Genomic DNA, 16,767 nt, shown 5'->3' with positions numbered 1-16,767 from the left:
GTGTCACTGGGGTGGGGCTGGGCGATGCAGGGTGTCAGTGGGGCAGGACTGGGGCTGTGAGTGCTGTGGGGTGTCACTGGGCGATGCGGGGTGTCAGTGGGGCAGGAATGGGGCTGTGAGTGCGGTAGGGTGTCACTGGGGTGGGGCTGGGCGATGCAGGGTGTCAGTGGGGCAGGGCTGGGGCTGTGAGTGCTGTGGGGTGTCACTGGGGTGGGGCTGGGCGATGCAGGGTGTCAGAGGGGCAGGAATGGGGCTGTGAGTGCGGTAGGGTGTCACTGGGGCAGTGCTGGGGCGATGCAGGGTGTCATTGGGGCCAGGGCCGGCTCCAGGGTTTTGACCGCCCCAAGCAGCAAAAAAAAAAAAAAAGCCGCGATCGCGATCTGCGGCGGCAATTCGCAGGAGGTCCTTCGCTCCGAGTGGGAGTGAGGGACCGTCCGCCAAATTGCCGCCGAATAGCTGGACGTGCCACCCCACTCCGGAGTGGCCGCCCCAAGCACCTGCTTGCCAGGCTGGTGCCTGGAGCCGGCCCTGATTGGGGCAGGACTGGGGCTGTGAGTGCTGTGGGGTGTCATGGGTGGGGCTGGGCAATGCAGGATGTCAGTGGGGCAGGAATGGGGCTGTGAGTACTGTGGGGTGTCAGTCGGGCAGCTGGCAGGGATGGGGCACTGGGGTGGGGCTGAGGCTCTGCAGGGTGCCAGTGAAGCAGGGATGGGGCTGAGGTGCTGCAGGGTGTTGCTGGGACTGAGGCTCTGTAGGGTGTCACTGGGGCGCTATAGGGTGTCACTGGGGTGCTGCAGGATGTCACTGCAGTGAGGCTGGGATGCTGGGGGGGTTCACTGGGGCAGGGCTGGAGCCAGGGCACTGGGGGGTGTTGCTGGGGCCAGAGTGCTGTGGGGTGTTGCTGGGACAGGAATGGAACTGGTGTCAGGTGCTGATGGGGTGGCACAGGGACAGAGTTGCAGGTGTTGGGGGCAGGGATAGTGCGGGTGTCTGTGCACTGATGAGAGCTGATGTGGGGTAGCTGGTGGGCGGCATTGGGGCAGCCATAAGGTTGATGGGTTAATGCAGGGTCTCCATTGCCCAGCACTGTTGGTTTCCGACTGCCAGGCACCCATCACTGTGTGCAGCCCATAGCCTTTCTTACCCTGTTCTCCAACCTACCACTTAGCTACCACTTGTTGCTCGGTTTCTCTGACTTCCTCCCTACTCCATCACAGTGTATTGTGTTTAGTTTTTGCACACTTATTCCACTGACTCCTCAAACTGTTAAGCCCCTTCAGGTCTCTGGATGAGTGCGGGACTCCCCCTCACGGAGCGGCTTTCAGGGTCATGGCTTTTCAGTTTAACTTTTCTAAAAATGAGGTTACCAAAATAAAAATAACAGAGTATCACAGAGTTCTGAAAATAAAGAACATGTGGGCCTGGTTAGCAAATGTAACAGCAGTGCAGTAAAGTGAAAATCCAATTTAAAAAGAATTCAATATTCCAAAGGGGTAAATTTGAAATTTAGCAACCCTGAATTCTAATAATCCTCTTAAAATAACACACTTTACAAGAATAAACATGTAAAAAGGAAACTGCAGTGAAAAGAAGATTCTAATTCTGACACTGAATTATAAAAGATGAGTAAAAGAACTTATGAGCACCAACTTTTAGTTATTTAAAATTATTGAATGTTAATCTTCTATGTAGAGAGACAAGGTGGGTGAGGTAATATCTTTTATTGGACCAACTTCTGTTGATGACAGAGACAAGTTTTTGAGCGCCACAGAGCTGTTCTTCAGGTCTGGGAAAGGAACTGCCAGCCTCACAGCAAAATGCAAGGTGGAACAGATTGTTTAGCATAAGTAGTTAGCACATATTGTAAGGGACCATTCAAGGTAAAGTGGCATGTTTACTCTTCTGCAGTCCTAGGACAAAGGAGGGGGTTTATAGGTTACAGATTGTTGTAATAAATCGTAAATCCACAGTCTCTCTCTATGGTCCATGATTTTTTGAAAGCATTGTGCAGGTTTCTTTTGAGGATGAGGACATAAGTCAGCAGACCGAGTGAACGCTTTGTGAAAAGTGTTCATCCACAGGGACGATAGGGTGTTTTTGCTGCTGGTAGTTCCTTTACCAGACCTGAAGAACCTGTGGCTCAAAAGCTTCTCTCTCCAACAGGAGTTGGTCCAATAAAGATATTACCTCACCCACCTTGTCTTTCTAATATCCTGGAAACATTACACGACTACAACTACACTGCATACTATCTTTTATATAGACAATCTAATTAAAAGTAGGCTAGAGAGTGCTGTTACTGGAATGCATTGGAAAGTAGGAATAATTCAAAATTATAAATAAAATTCTATTCATTTTTGTGCTTGATTAAAGTAGTTAAGTAACATTTTTTTTTGTGCTAATTCACTTTGAATAGGTATCTGTGTGTATATAGTTATATTTATATTGATCCTAATCCTGCAAGAGTTTAAGCTTATGGTGGATGCTACTATGGAAATAGTGCCATTGATTTAACACATCCTTTTAAGTGTTTGCAGAACTGGAATCTTCCATAGTGGGATTAGTCTGTACTTCAGTACATATTTGGGTTTCTTTTCTTTAACATTTTTACTCTATGTATCAAAATTCTGACGACTGGACCGAGCATATTCGTAAGTTATGACAACTTTATTTGGTGTTACAGTGCCTCTTCCCTATAAGTCATTTTGTATTACAATTATTGTATTGTAGCCCCTGTGTTAATTACAGATTATTTTATAACATAATCTTCCTTGGTTTTGTAAGACAATCTTCAACAATCACAGACATTCTGAACAACTTAAAAACAAAAAGAGAAATAGATGCATGTGTGTGTGTGTGTGAAGATCTTGTTTTTCCTTTTGGGCCATTGATAATTGCTAGGGTATTTATTAAAAATAGAATCTCTTTTCACTTTCTGTCTCATTTGTACACTGGTATCACAATTTGTCATCAGCATGGAAGTGGTTCTAAGTCAGGGGTGGGCAAACTTTTTGGCCTGAGGGTCGCATTGTGTTTCAGAAATTGTATGGAGGGCCGGTTAGGGGTGGGGGTCGTGGCCCGGCCCCCACCTCCTATCCGCCCCCCCGGGATTCCTGCCCCATCCACCCCCCCCTGTTCCCTGACGGCCCCCCCTGGGACTCCTGCCCCATCCACCCCCCCTGGCTCCCTGTCCCCTGACCACCCCTGGAACCCCCGCCCCTGACTGCCCCCCACCGCCCCATCCAACCCCTCCTCTCATTCCTGACGGCCCCCCCCGGGACCCCTGCCCCATCCAATCATCCCTTCTCTCTGTTCCCTGACTGTCCTGGGAACCCCTGCCCCTGACTGCCCCCCACCGGCCCATCCAATCCCCCCTCTCATTCCTGACTGCCCCCCCGGGACCCCTGCCCCCATTCAACCCCCTGTTCCCCATCCTCTGACCCCCCTGGCCTTGCCCCCCCCCCCAGCTCCCCTGCCCTCTATCCAACCCCCCCGCTCCCTGCCCCCTTACCGCGCTGCCTGGAGCACTAGTGGCTGGTGGCGCTACAGCTGCGGTGCCCGGCTGGAGCCAGCCACACTGTCGGCACTGCGCAGCATAGAGTACCAGGTTAGGCCAGGCTCTGCAGCTGCGCTGCCCCAGAAGCTTGCAGGCCCTCCCCCCCCCCCCCCCCCCCCACCCCACCCCCCCCAGAGCATTGTGGTGGCGGTGGGGCGAGCTGAGGCTGCGGGGGAGGGGAACATCAGGGGAGGGGCCGGGGCCTAGCCTCCCGGCCCAGGAGCTCAGGGGCCGCGCAGGAGGGTCCCATGGGCCGGATGTGGCTCACCGGCCGTAGTTTGCCCACCTCTGTTCTAAGCTCACAAAAACCAAATTGTGGTAACGGTATCTGCGGGTTACTTAGAAAGGCAATCACTTGTATTATAAATATTCTGGTAAAGGATGGGGGAAAGGAAAATGCAGACAGTAGGTGACAGTTTAGGGAAGCTCTGATAACCATTTTTTAAAAGTTTGCTCGAGTGCCTCCGCTGTTCTTTTTAAAAGTGCATGTGTTAGGATCATCCAAGAGAGGGGGAACTGGAAGGGAATGTATATACAGGGATACATTTTCAATTGCAACTTCCATTAGCTTCAGTAGGTGTTGTCCATGCTTAGATTTTGGCCTACAGTAAGCTTGTTTATAAGGGTTGTCATAGTGATTCAAATTACTAGTCATTGTGGCCTGGTATCCTATCTGTATTATATAGTGCTGTATATCAGACCGTTGCTTCCTGGGAAGGTAAAGATCCCTACATTTATGCACCTCTCCAAATGGGCATTATTATGGGGGTGGGGTCGGATTCCTTCCTTCCCTCCTAACCCTCTCAGGCTATCAGTTTATTTGTTAGGGTTGCTGTCTCCTTGTACCATCAGAAAGAATACTTGTGCAGTTGCAAGTATTTTTATTATAGTGGGACTTCGGTAGTGGTATCTTTTTGATCATTTTATGGTGTTCTCCTTTACTGCAAATATTTTGCTTCACAGGTGTGCTGAGGATTCTGACTGAAATGTTTCTGCCTCATATCAACCTTTCAGAATTAGAGCAAACCTTTTTCTCAAAAGTGTTACCCAAGGTATGATGTCTTCCGTAATGTGAAGAATCAAATATCAATACAATACTAAAAATCTGGTTACTACAAGGTCTGTAGTAGTTTGTATGATAGAATTCTTGTTTTGAAATCAAGCTAATGTTTGAAATACGTTCCCTTTCACTCTAAAATGGTCTCATGATTTTATATCCTGAGTCCTGCTCCTGTGATTTTTAGTGTTGGTTTCAATGGCAGGAAGAGTGGGCCAGTGATGTTATGCATGATGTAGTCAGTAACAAAGTGAATTTTAAAAGCCTGTTTTGAGAAAAATTGACCTATTAAAACAGATGATAAGCAAATGCAGAATTACATTATTATGATTATGATCATTTATTTATTTATTATAATTTGAGGGTGCTTCTTTGGCTAAATAAATTGCAAGGCCGAAGACCAAAGTATTTGTAACAAATAACCTGTAAGGCCAAATTAACCTAGGATATGGTCAATCCTGACAACATGAAATACTCCCTATTTATTATAGCTATACTGAAATTCTTAAATTAAATATTCACATTTTAAATGAAATAGAAGAGACTACAATAGGGGTTGCCTAGCTCCCATTGTCTGTAGGAGTTTAATTCCCTAGAACCCCTGATTGTAGACAACAGGAAGTCTGTAAGAGCTCCTGGTCAGTTCCTACCCCAATATTAATCATCCTCAACAGATTTTCAGAGCATAGAAAGGAACTGCTTTATAATGTGCATATCCTAAACCTGTGTAATTTCACCACATCAGCGATGCAACATTCTGTATATGCTTGGAAAGAGCTGCTTATATCTTTCTAATTCCACGACTAACAACTCTAAGGCATCAAGACCAACCAAAAGAAAAACAGATCTTCAAAATGACATGACCTCCAAACCTTTTCAGAATAATAAACTGCCTTTAAAACAAAACAAAACTCTCTGTCTCCAAAATGATTGATTTGAACCAAACTTAAGAAAAGTCTGTGCTAGAGTATGATGTATTTTATAAAATTTGTAGTAATGTTGTTAATAATATTGGTTAAAGTTGGGGTTGGAGGTTAAATGGGAAGCTCCTTTAAACTAACTATAGAGAGACTCATTTCTGTGTAATAACAGAACACATGATATCTGCCCTCATCTTAAATAGAATTGTGACCTATGGAAACTGCAGGTTATGACATGCAATACTTCTTGCTTCAAACAGCTAGGCTATGAAGCATAAGTGTCTGCATTCCACACCTCCATACCAAAGATGAAAGTGAATGTATGATGGGTGCCCTGGTTTTATACTGGATATATGTTGGAGTCTAATAATATCAGTTTTATTTTAATTTGCTTTATTCTGACAGGCAATACAATTATTTGATGATTTGTTGTATGAATTATCCAGTCAAGCCAAAGGACTAACCAGCCAGAACATAGAATTATGCAAAGCGGTGAGGAATGTTTTACAGGTAAGTCTATTGAAATGAGCTGTAAGAGGAGTGGTTAGGTGATTATATGTTTTTTACCAAAACTGTGGAGAGATTTGTGAAGTGTTTGTGCCAGTAACAGCTGAATGTAAAATTCCATTCTGGATTTGTCATAGTGCAGCTAGTTTGAATATGTCAGGCAGTGTCCATATATTTCTGTTGATAAAGGGTAGTTCAGCATGTGTATAAATACTTCCAGCATTGGGGCCTTAGACCTCCAACCCTCAGTATTGTTAGTCTTGATTTTCATCATGTTGCATTGTGAGGTTTCATGTTTATCTGTCATTGACTCTATATGATATTCCATCATCAGTAATAAAGATTCTGCAGGCCAGATTCTGCCCTTAATGACACACATGCAGTTCCATTGTATTCATTAATGTTACAAAAGTGTAACTGAGGGCAAAATTTAGCCTGCAGTTGGATTTGAGTTAAAAATTTGGTAGATCACGTGTAAGCCAGAATAGAATCAATTTTTTTCTCCAAGATCTGGATTGGGTCAGCAGTGCTAACAGGAATAAATAGTAGTGTAAAAAAAAAAAAAGGCAAGCAGATGTTGTTCTAAATGCTCTCAAGGAGCAGAGTCGGTATTTAGGAAGGTGCTATTTTTTTCATAATCACTTTTTAGGGTATAGCTGTGCTTTAAAAGATCTGTTAGTTGATACTGTCACAAACATGATTCTCACGTAAAGAGAATATGACATCACAGAAAAGCTGTGGTCTGAAACTGCTGCTGTCTTTTTTACAGAGCTTCATTCATCTTTCTGGCTTCCTAATACTTTTCCCTTTGCTAATGTCCTAAAAGACAGAGAACAGTTTAGCCAAATGCACAAGGGAAGAGCTGCTTTATAATTTTTGCTTTTTGAATTAACTGCTGCAGTGTACTGTTATAGATTGTGCCTTCAGTGATGATGATGATGATAATGATCTTACTTGCAGACTATGGTGCAGCTGCTGGAAACTCTGACGGGTTGTGTGCGACATATCTGTACCCTGCAGGAGCCTGTGCCTCTAGAGAGTATCCGTACCCTTCCCTCTTCCATTCTTTATGTAATCAAAAACACATTTATGCACTGCAAGGTAGGTCTCTGGATTAATAGGGGAAAAAACTATTCTAGATCTAGTTATAGATCATTTAAAAAAATCCTTGAGATGTGATTTTGCTTTGAAAAGTTACATTTGTGGCTTTCCATATTTGTTGTCTCAATATTGGATCAAATGTGCTCAGTTTACAAGTATGAAGATGGCTTTTCCATCTGCCAGCCCTGCAAACTCAGCGTGGCCTCTGAAAGCCAAGCTGTTATTTCCATCTTGTGCATTATTACCAGTAATAAAGGTTCTTCTGATTAAATTCATACCGTTTAAGATGAGAAGGGATCATTAGATTATCTAGTCTGATCTGCACATCACAGGCCATTACACTTCACCCAGTTACTCCTGTATTGTGCCCAATAAATTGTTTAACTAATTAGGCCCTCATTGACACCTGTGCAAGCCCATTGTCTTCAGTGGGTTTGCAGAGGTGTAAGTGATTATGGATGTGTTAATATTAACCCTATGTTTCAGTACAAATTTCAAGGCAGACTTGTGATTGGGATTAAATACTTTGCGTTATGTATAAAAACATGTTGGTGTCGCATTTTACAGCACCTGCACATGGAGGAAAACTGATTGTTGTGCTTGAAACCTTTCCTGCTATAAGCAGTGCCAGTATCATAAGACATAGTAATTTGTCATCCATCCTACTGGCATCAATTTCACTTTTGAGCTTGTCTTCCTTGCGTATTAGAACCTTTAAATACTTATGGAGCCAAATTACACAGTGAGGCCTTGCTAAGGACTTCTCCTCCGGTAGGCAATCTATTATTAAGAAATACTTTAACATACTGGGAAACTTTTGGGATACAACTATGTTTGTCATGAAGTATGGTCCTAGATTTTGGTAGAAATCTGATTTTAGAGTCATGCATCAAGGGTCTGATCCAAAGTTCAGTTAAATCACTAGAAAGACTCTTGCTGATTCACTGGTCTTTGGATCAGGCCCTAAGTGAGTGGTATTTTGTATTTCGTGCATAGTAACCACAGATGGCTATTTAAAATCTACAGCTCTTGCTGGTTGTGTGAGTTGAAGTAGATGTTTGTATGCCTTGATTCTGCGCCCATTGACATTTGTAACAAAATTCCCATTGATTTCAGCAGGAGCAACATCAGGTCTTGATTCTCAGACATTTTCTAACGCTCCCTAATCCCACATTTCCTACAGGACAGCGAGTCACTGTACAGTGAGTGCCTGCACTTGATTTCTGACCTCCTGCAATCTCTGTTTAAAGAGACCTATTCTCTTCAAAAGCAGCTTATGGAGCTGCTTGATATGATCTCTATGGAATCTGCTTCTGCTGAGGACAGTATTGTAGATATGGTGTCAGGTGTGTATATGAAAGATGTTTCTTTATCCTGCCCAGCCCCCTGTTTTCTACAGACGGTGGGCCTGATCCCCCAAAATGCAGCGCACTTCCTGCTAGATGTTGAGCACCCTCAATTCCTGTTGCCTTCAGTGGGAGTTAAGGGCGTTCAGCACCTTATAATTGGTCAGTTTTCCAGAACTGGAAGTGGTTTTGCAAATGCAGTGATGTGACAGCTGTGTTTGGTTTTTTTCAGGCATTGAATATACAGGTCCATTTAAACTCGGTGTTTGTTTGCTCTTACTGTTCCCTCTGCAGTGATCCACACTGTGCTGGAGATCTGCTCTGTCATTTCCAACATGGACCATGCCCTTCATGCCAACACATGGAAGTTCATAATCAAGTATGTTTTAATACTTTGAATGTTGCTGTTGTGTATCCCAAGTGTATTTTAGAGCCACTGTTTTATAACTTGTTTAAAGCTAGACTTTTCAAAAGTGCCTATGGGAGGTGGGGCCCTGATTCCCACTGAAGTTCAACCAGTAATGCATTCTCAGTGGAAAAAGTTATGAGCCTTGTCTTAGAAAGTGAAACACTCTTTTATCTTTTTTATAATGTGTTAAGGAAATAAATTCTAAATACAATATTATGATTTAAGTGTTCCCCAAGGGTCTGAATTGGAATTCCACCGACACTGTTGGATTAGATTCTGTCACCTTGTTGACGCATCCTGTATCCCTTCTGTGCTTCAATAAATAGTCACAATGGGACAAGAATGGTTCTGTCTCTGTGTTCCTTGGCGTTTGTCAGGACACCGCCGCATTAGTGCACTCAGATACCATGGTGACGGGTGCAGTGTAGGAGCCTAGACAGAGTAGAGTAGGGTCTGTGGAATAGTGCTCATGATGACCTGTTGTCACTTGATTTGTTTCTGACAAGCATCTGATCCTGCTCCTGTCTGGCTTTTTTAGGCAAAGCCTCAAGCACCATTCCCTGCTACAGAGCCATTTGAAACACAAGGACATCCTCAGTGGCCTGTGCAAGGACACCCTCTTCTCGTTCCATTCCTGTTTGCAGCTGGCTGAGCAGATGAAGCTGTCTGGGACACAGGTGAATGAACAATCCCCCAAAACTACTTTTGGGCTTGAGAAAGAGTTGGGTTAGGAAGCACTGCAAAAATAGATATGTTTGCTATGCAGTGTTATTGGTGAAAAAATAGTCTCATTTTACACACTAGGTACTTCACATTGCTTACAAGGTTCTCTAAAAAACCACATTGAAAGGGAGTCTAATAGCACTGGTTAGCATCCAGGATACTTTGGGTAGATACAAAGAGTATTCTCCCTCCCACCGCTCCTCCAGTACTCTATCAGGAATCTCATTCATTTCACATACTGCTGCTTTCACTAGGTCAATTAAAAGATAACAGTTAAATTTTGAAGATTCCTGTGAAAAATTGTTTCAAGATTCCAGGGACATCACACATTCTTAGGGGTTTTCCCCAATTTCTGCTGTGTTTGTGTGGAATCCAAGCTTCCTTTAACAAACAAAATAAAGCTTCTAGCCCTGTTAGTAATGTATCTTGCAATGTTGCTTTCTTTGATATCTTCTTAGTCTGTCCATGGTGTTTTCATTGCTGCTTTCCTTTTTGATAGGAGACCACTGACTACAAGTTGTTCCAGAGGACAGTCAAACTGTGTAGATTCTTTGCTAATTCTCTTGTTCACTACATCAAGGTAAGATTTATTATATGGGTCCTACGTGAGTATAAAACTAACTCTGTACTATGCAAATAGACACACTGATCAAGTATTTTGTGTTGCTACACCATACTTATGACTGTGGTATCTGGATGGCATAATTAACACCCATACTTACCTGCTTGTGATTTATTATCTCACATGTAATACAATTTGGATACCTAATACTGTTCACTACTTCTGCCTATCCTTTGCTAAATAGCTGCCTTGCTGTATTCTTCCAGCTGAACACCATGCTCTCTGACTCCATCAGATTTCACACGTTAAGCAGGGTCAGTACTGTACCTGGATGGGAGCAGCGAGATGCAGCAGGCATTGGCATTGATGAGTCAGTAGAGGGGTGCTTATCCCTCACAGTTGGCACTGGACCAATATTGCCTTGAAAATGTAAACAGACAAACAGTTGTGAGGGGTGTAAGTTTGTTGCTGATTTATCCATAATGTTCACAACATATTCCTGGTCCCACGTCCAGCATCCCAGGGCTGGCATTTGTCCACAGGACCCTCAACTTTTTTCAGTGGGCCGCAGATTAGTTCTCAGCTGAGGGAGGTAGCTCCACCCAGGAGGCTGCTGATTTTACGGGACCGCTAACAGCTTCCTACTAGCAGACTGCCTTCATTTGAACTTGTTCAGTTGCTGAGAAGCCAATATGATCATTTGCCACTAGGAGGATGAATTTGATAGCATGAGAGGCAGTATGGTCTGGTGCAGTGGTTTTCAACCTGTTGCCCGCAGACCCATGGGGGTCCACAGACTATGTCTAAGATTTCCAAAGGGGGTCCATGTCTCCATTCAAAATTTTTAGGGGTCTGCAAATGAAAAAAGGTTGAAAACCACTGTTCTAGTGGATTAAGTACCCGACTGAGAATAAAGGATTCCTTCATTCAAGTCCTGTCTCTGTGCCATAGTTTCCGTGTCTACAAAATTGGGATATTAATACACACATCTACCAAGTGACGGTGCGAGAGAGAAACAGGTTCACCAGTGGCTTTGGGGCCTAGTGATCGACAGACCCCCAACTTACTTGAACAACTGCCCTTTGCAACATTTGTCTAGATGTTGGCAACTATCCATATCACCAGCACAAATAGTTGGATTCCATTTCTGCAGCAGGAGGCTGGAGGTGGGGCGATACCTGAAGATCTCAATCACTGTCCAACATCTTTTTATAAAATAGGGTAGTTAAGTTTGGGATGTAGCCAAGAGAATCCCCTTCCTAACCCTCCCCACAAATCCTCTGGCTAGTCTTGTGCAGCAGTGTAATAGTGGTGAACAGGAATCAGTTACATATGGAGATGGGTGGAGAAAAATTGTTACACAGAAAAAGGTGTAAGGCTGTCTCTGAATGTGTGAGTTCTGGTGTTTGATTGCTCTTTAAAAAGACCTTAAGCTCCCTCTTAAAGCAAATGTGAGCAGGAGATTTAAAAATAAATAATCTGGCTGGACTCTTCTTCTCCTGGGATTTTCTGCAAGCTCCTATCACCTACCTAGGGATAACTACAGAAAACCTCTTTCCTACTCTTTCTCTCTGTCTTTTCCTTCTCCCCCCACCTCTTTCTTCTGATATTCTTATTTTAACCTCTTGGTACCCATTTAAGTAACACACCAAATAGCAATAACAAATGCAGAGTAGATAATGAGGTATAGAATCACCTTGTCTGTTGTGTTAATGTCAGTTATCTTTTTGTTTATGCATGGGATAGAATCAATAGTCTTTAAAATATGTGAAGAGTGCATTTTTGTTTGTTTGTGATTGAATGTGGTTATTGCTCCTGTAAAAGAAGTTTAAGAAAACCCTTAGCTTATCATTTAGCTTCCTAAAGAGGAGAAACATATGATAATTTTACTTGATAATTTGTCATGTGTTGTGCATTTTGCATTTCTTTTGCACTATGTATCACAGCAGGCTACAACTTTTAAAAATTAGACTTCATAATAAAGCATTTCAAAACAAAATTCAAGTAAGCAGAAGAAAAATATATTTAATCGTTATTTCATTTTGAAAATACCATTAAAAATTGGTGGCTTTTGCAGGAATTTATTCCTTTCCTCTCTGATTCCTGCAGTCGATTACACCAGCTGTATCTTCAGATATATAGGTAAGTGAACCACAAAGAATAGCTCTTTGATTCCACTGCAGTGGAATATCTCTGTATCAGCTCTGAAAGTGTCTGTCGTAGTTACAGCAGTTCCAAACGTTACAAGACTTGCAAAAATAAAAGATCGCAGCAGTCACTCTTTGATTTGTTATACGTAAAATAGCAATTGTGTATAGAATTTCTTTGGTGTATGGAGGTCAGAGAAATTTGTATTTCCTCATGGGAAACTTATTTTGGGTGCTTTAGTGTGGTCTGTTTGTCTGTGTAGCTACTAGTCATTTTAACCTATCCTCCAAATGCCACCAGAAAGGGAATCAGTGCCATGAATACCAACATGTTACCAAACTCCTCATTCTGTTGCATTTTCTTCTAATAGATCCGATCAGTGGATCTACCTGGGTAGACCTTACTGTGCAGATGGAGCCCTTAACTACTGATTTTCTTGTGATTACTCACTCCACAGGGCCTCTGCAATGAAATAACGAGGCAACATTTTGTTTTAAAAAAAGTAAAGTGCAAAAGAAATTTAATGCACTATTAAGGTTAAATTAAACCCCACAAAGGCTAGGAAATAATTATTGTCCCACAATAACCATAGTTCTGTTCTGCTTGGTGCTTGCACTGTGACAGAGTTTGTTATTACGTAATCACTTAACAATGGGACCTGCTCTTTCTCCTTTTAATTGAAAGTACGTGTGTGGTGGGACAGTTAGTTTATTTTAGTTGCATTCTGGTGAAAACATAAACCACATTTTATGCACCTCAGCAACAGTTATTTTGTAAAATAGTTCTTTCACTATGATCGAACATGGAAATATTCAGCCTGAGCAGATTTTTTTATTTATTTAACAAATTTAATGAGGGATTGAAAATAGAATTTCACTAAAGAACATTCAGGCCTTAGAATTATACCAGGGGTAGGCAACTTATGGCACGCATGCCGAAGGCGGCACGCGAGCTGATTTTCAGTGGCACTCACACTGCCTGGATTCTGGCCACCGGTCCGGGGGGCTCTGCATTTTAATTTAATTTTAAATGAAGCTTCTTAAACATTTAAAAAACCTTATTTACTTTACATACAACAATAGTTTAGTTATATATTATAGACTTATAGAAAGAGACCTTCTAAAAACGTTAAAATGTATTACTGGCACGCAAAACCTTAAATTAGAGTGAATAAATGAAGACTCGGCACACCGCTTCTGAAAGGTTGCCGACCCCTGTATTATACTGTAATCTTGTAAAAAGGGAAGATGCCAGGCTGGTTAATCCTTGCTGAAACACACTTTGCTGCGGCTCTGCAGACAATACATAGTATCATGGACTTTAAATTGCTTGTCACTTTTCTCTGAGATAGGATACTTATTCAGTTTGCCCTGGCAATGAGGAAAATAGCATAATGTAGGCGTAATTGAGGGCACATTTTGATGCTGCACTTGGAATTTAAGCCCAGATCCTTCAGTGAGTTGGGTGCAGATGGACTCTTGTGCACATTTCATTGCAAGGTCACGTTCTCAGTTAATCATTTTTGTTGATGATGCGCTCTCTCTTCTGCATGTGCTGACTTGGCAGGGCTTACAGGAGTGAAAGTGTTAAAAACTGAGCAAATTTATTGAGTAAGAAGGTGCCATTTTTACATAGTCTCTTTGTAATCTGTTTCTATAATGCTCATCTTAGTAGTATCTAAGGGCTTGTCTGCATGGGGAAATTTACTGGTACAATTATACCGCTATAGTTATTAATCATGTTTAGTATGGTAGTGCCTAAGGGCCAGCGAAGAATGGGGCCCAATTGTGCTAGGCACTGTACAAACACAGAGTAGTAGACAGTTCCCACCCAGAAGAGTTTACAATCTAATCAGAGCAGACAGACATGGGGTGCGGGAGTAAGAGTGTCCACGTGGGGAATTATACCGATATAATTATGCTGGTAGATAGCTCTGTGTCAAATAGCCCTAAAGTCCTTCCTATACTTCCTACACCTTTATGCCATTCTAGTTTTGAAAAACATATCTTTGCAACTCTTATTTTTTATACATAAAAGTTTTAACTGAAACACTGAAAACTGCCACACCCATGCCAATTTCAAAGTGGAAATAAAATTTAACATCTACCATTACAAAAAAAATCACTCAGGGAGATGCTGGTTAAACCTGTTCTTTCAGTCCTGGGAGATGCAGAAATTCATAACTTAAAAAAAAACAAAACAAAACAAAACCCCACCCCAAAACACTTTAGGCCTACCTCTTAGGCAGGCCTACACTTAAAACGCTGCATTGGTGCAGCTGCAGCACTTAAGTGAAGATGCTCCTACGCTTACAGGACAGCTTCTTCTGTTGGTGTAGTTAATCCGCCTCCCCGAGAGGCGGTAGCTATGTTGAGGCGAGAAGCTCTCCCATCAACATAGTGCTGTCTACACGGGGGGTTAGATTGGTATAACTGTTGCTCAGGGTGTAGATTTTTCGCACCCCTGAGAGACGTAGTTATCCAGATACAGGTCTGTAACGTAGACCTGTTCTTAGACTAGTAGGGTGACCGAATGCACCTCTGTATTCACACCCTACACACTACTGTAATAATCTTTGTACAAAAGATCATGGTGAAATGTGTGTAGCAACATAATATGTAAAGTAGTGAACATAAACTGAAATTATGACTGAAATGTTTTTACCAGACAAATCTGGGAAGGAGGTAACCTGTTCCTTAGAGACAACGGACAAGCTAACACCTCTAGCCTGGTGTCATCAAAGTTGATTGGCAAATCACCCATCAAGTGGCCATTTGGCAGTGAATGGGAGGCAGGAACAGATTGATCTGCGGCCAGGTATAACTATGAATTTGCATTGGTATAACTACATCACTCAGGGGTGTGAAAAAGCCACACCCCGGAGCGATACAGTTAGTTATACACCAGTGTAGACAGAGCCATGTCGATGGGAGGGCTTCTCCTGTCAACATAGATACCGCCTTTCGTGGAGGTGGATTAACTATGCCGCCAGGAGAAGCTCTCCCATCAGCATAGTAGCGTCATCACCAAAGCGCTATAGTGGCGCAGCTGCACTAATGCAGTGCTTTAAGTGTAGACCTGCTCTGCGTTTTAGCAAGCAACAACATGGAACCTCTTTCACCACAAGATGCCATGTCTCTGTCCTCACAGTGGGAAGGAAATTTATCTAGGGGTAACCCTCCGGAAAATGCATCTCAAAGGGTGACTGGACTATAAAAGTGAGGGGCAAAAACACCCCAGGGATATCTTTCTTTCTCTCCCTATCTCTCTCTTGCTCTCTCTTTCACCCAAGAAGACAAAGGAACCAGCTCTTTGACTTGGTGAGGGCATCGTGACCTGAGAATTTGGTCAGCCCTGTTGCTGGGAACTTGGGATAAGGATTTTACCTTGAACCAAGACTAGTTTCGTTTTAGCTACTAGAAAGCATTTTATCTGTATTTCTCTTGTAACCATTTCTGACTTTAATATTTATACTTGTACTCACTTAAAATCTATCTCTTTGTAGATAAATAAACTTTTTATTTTTTAACCAAACGTAATCCAGTGTTGTCTTTAAACTGAACTGTTTGGGTAACTCCAGTTAAAGTAGCAAACTGTTGGATAATATCTGAACTGCCCCGGAGAGGCTGAACAGTGCAGAACACACATTTTGGGGACAATCCAGGACTGGGAGTGTCTTGGGGTCACTGCAAGTAGTAACCAAGTACTGCTGGAAGCCAGTATGTGGCTGGTGTTTGCTGACAAGCTGCTGGTGTCAGAGATGCTGGACCAGGACTGCAGCAACACACACATACTCAGGAGGTGACCTGCCTGCTGTTTGTGAGCAGCCCAGGTTGGGAGCTACAACAGCAAAGCATTGTGAGGCACCCAAATTTGCAGGGCAGGTGGTGACAGAACCCCACACTGGTCTGGATTGCACCCCAGAATGTGACAAATAGGTTTTCACTTGATGCCCTCTCCCTCTCTGCTGCTTTCTCTCATTCTCTTTCCTCTTTTTTTTTTTTTTGGACTCAATCTCTTTTTAATATTTTGTTTCTCACTTAATCTTCCTAAGTTTTCATTTCCTGCAAAGCAAAATGGCGTTAACCTGTTATCACTAACCTGCAGGCCAGTATGTTGGTACTCTCATCATCTGGAACAAATTAAACCTACAAATGTTTCCCTTTGAAGTTTTCCACTCGTGCACCTATTGAGTAAATTCCTCTTTGTATGCACTTTTACCATTTTTCAGCAGAAGCAGATTGGAGAGTTTTTCTTACTGTGGTTAATAAAATATAGGCCTTCAGTAGTCGGTTTAAAGGCAGAATATAGACACATGCTCACCATTTTAAAATACATTGTTAGATATGAAAATTATGCTTCCCTTTGCTCGTATTGATAGATCTGTTACTCCACAATAATAGATTTCAGAGTAGCAGCCGTGTTAGTCTGTATCCGC

The 16,767-nt window shown here is 42.6% G+C and overlaps 1 protein-coding gene across 1 annotated transcript in view; it reads left to right on the top strand.

Moving 5' to 3' along the window:
- Positions 1-15,135, top strand: part of LOC113407563 (uncharacterized protein C1orf112 homolog) — a 15,352-nt gene extending 217 nt beyond the window's left edge. Inside the window, exons 2-11 of the mRNA XM_026656212.1 lie at positions 2,612-2,651; positions 4,520-4,608; positions 5,939-6,043; positions 7,001-7,141; positions 8,325-8,487; positions 8,782-8,866; positions 9,435-9,573; positions 10,119-10,199; positions 12,259-12,323; positions 14,997-15,135. Of these exons, the coding sequence (XP_026511997.1) occupies positions 2,612-2,651; positions 4,520-4,608; positions 5,939-6,043; positions 7,001-7,141; positions 8,325-8,487; positions 8,782-8,866; positions 9,435-9,573; positions 10,119-10,199; positions 12,259-12,323; positions 14,997-15,135 (1,047 nt within the window). The remainder of the gene's footprint in view (positions 1-2,611; positions 2,652-4,519; positions 4,609-5,938; positions 6,044-7,000; positions 7,142-8,324; positions 8,488-8,781; positions 8,867-9,434; positions 9,574-10,118; positions 10,200-12,258; positions 12,324-14,996) is intronic.
- The last annotated feature ends 1,632 nt before the right edge of the window (positions 15,136-16,767 follow it).

The sequence above is a fragment of the Terrapene carolina genome, unplaced genomic scaffold, assembly GCF_002925995.2.
Source record: "Terrapene carolina triunguis isolate 2854851 unplaced genomic scaffold, T_m_triunguis-2.0 Scaffold212, whole genome shotgun sequence".
Classification (NCBI taxonomy): Eukaryota; Metazoa; Chordata; order Testudines; family Emydidae; genus Terrapene; species Terrapene triunguis.
The sequence above is the reverse complement of the archived record's forward strand: the minus strand, read 5'-3'. Positions and strand labels throughout refer to the sequence as shown.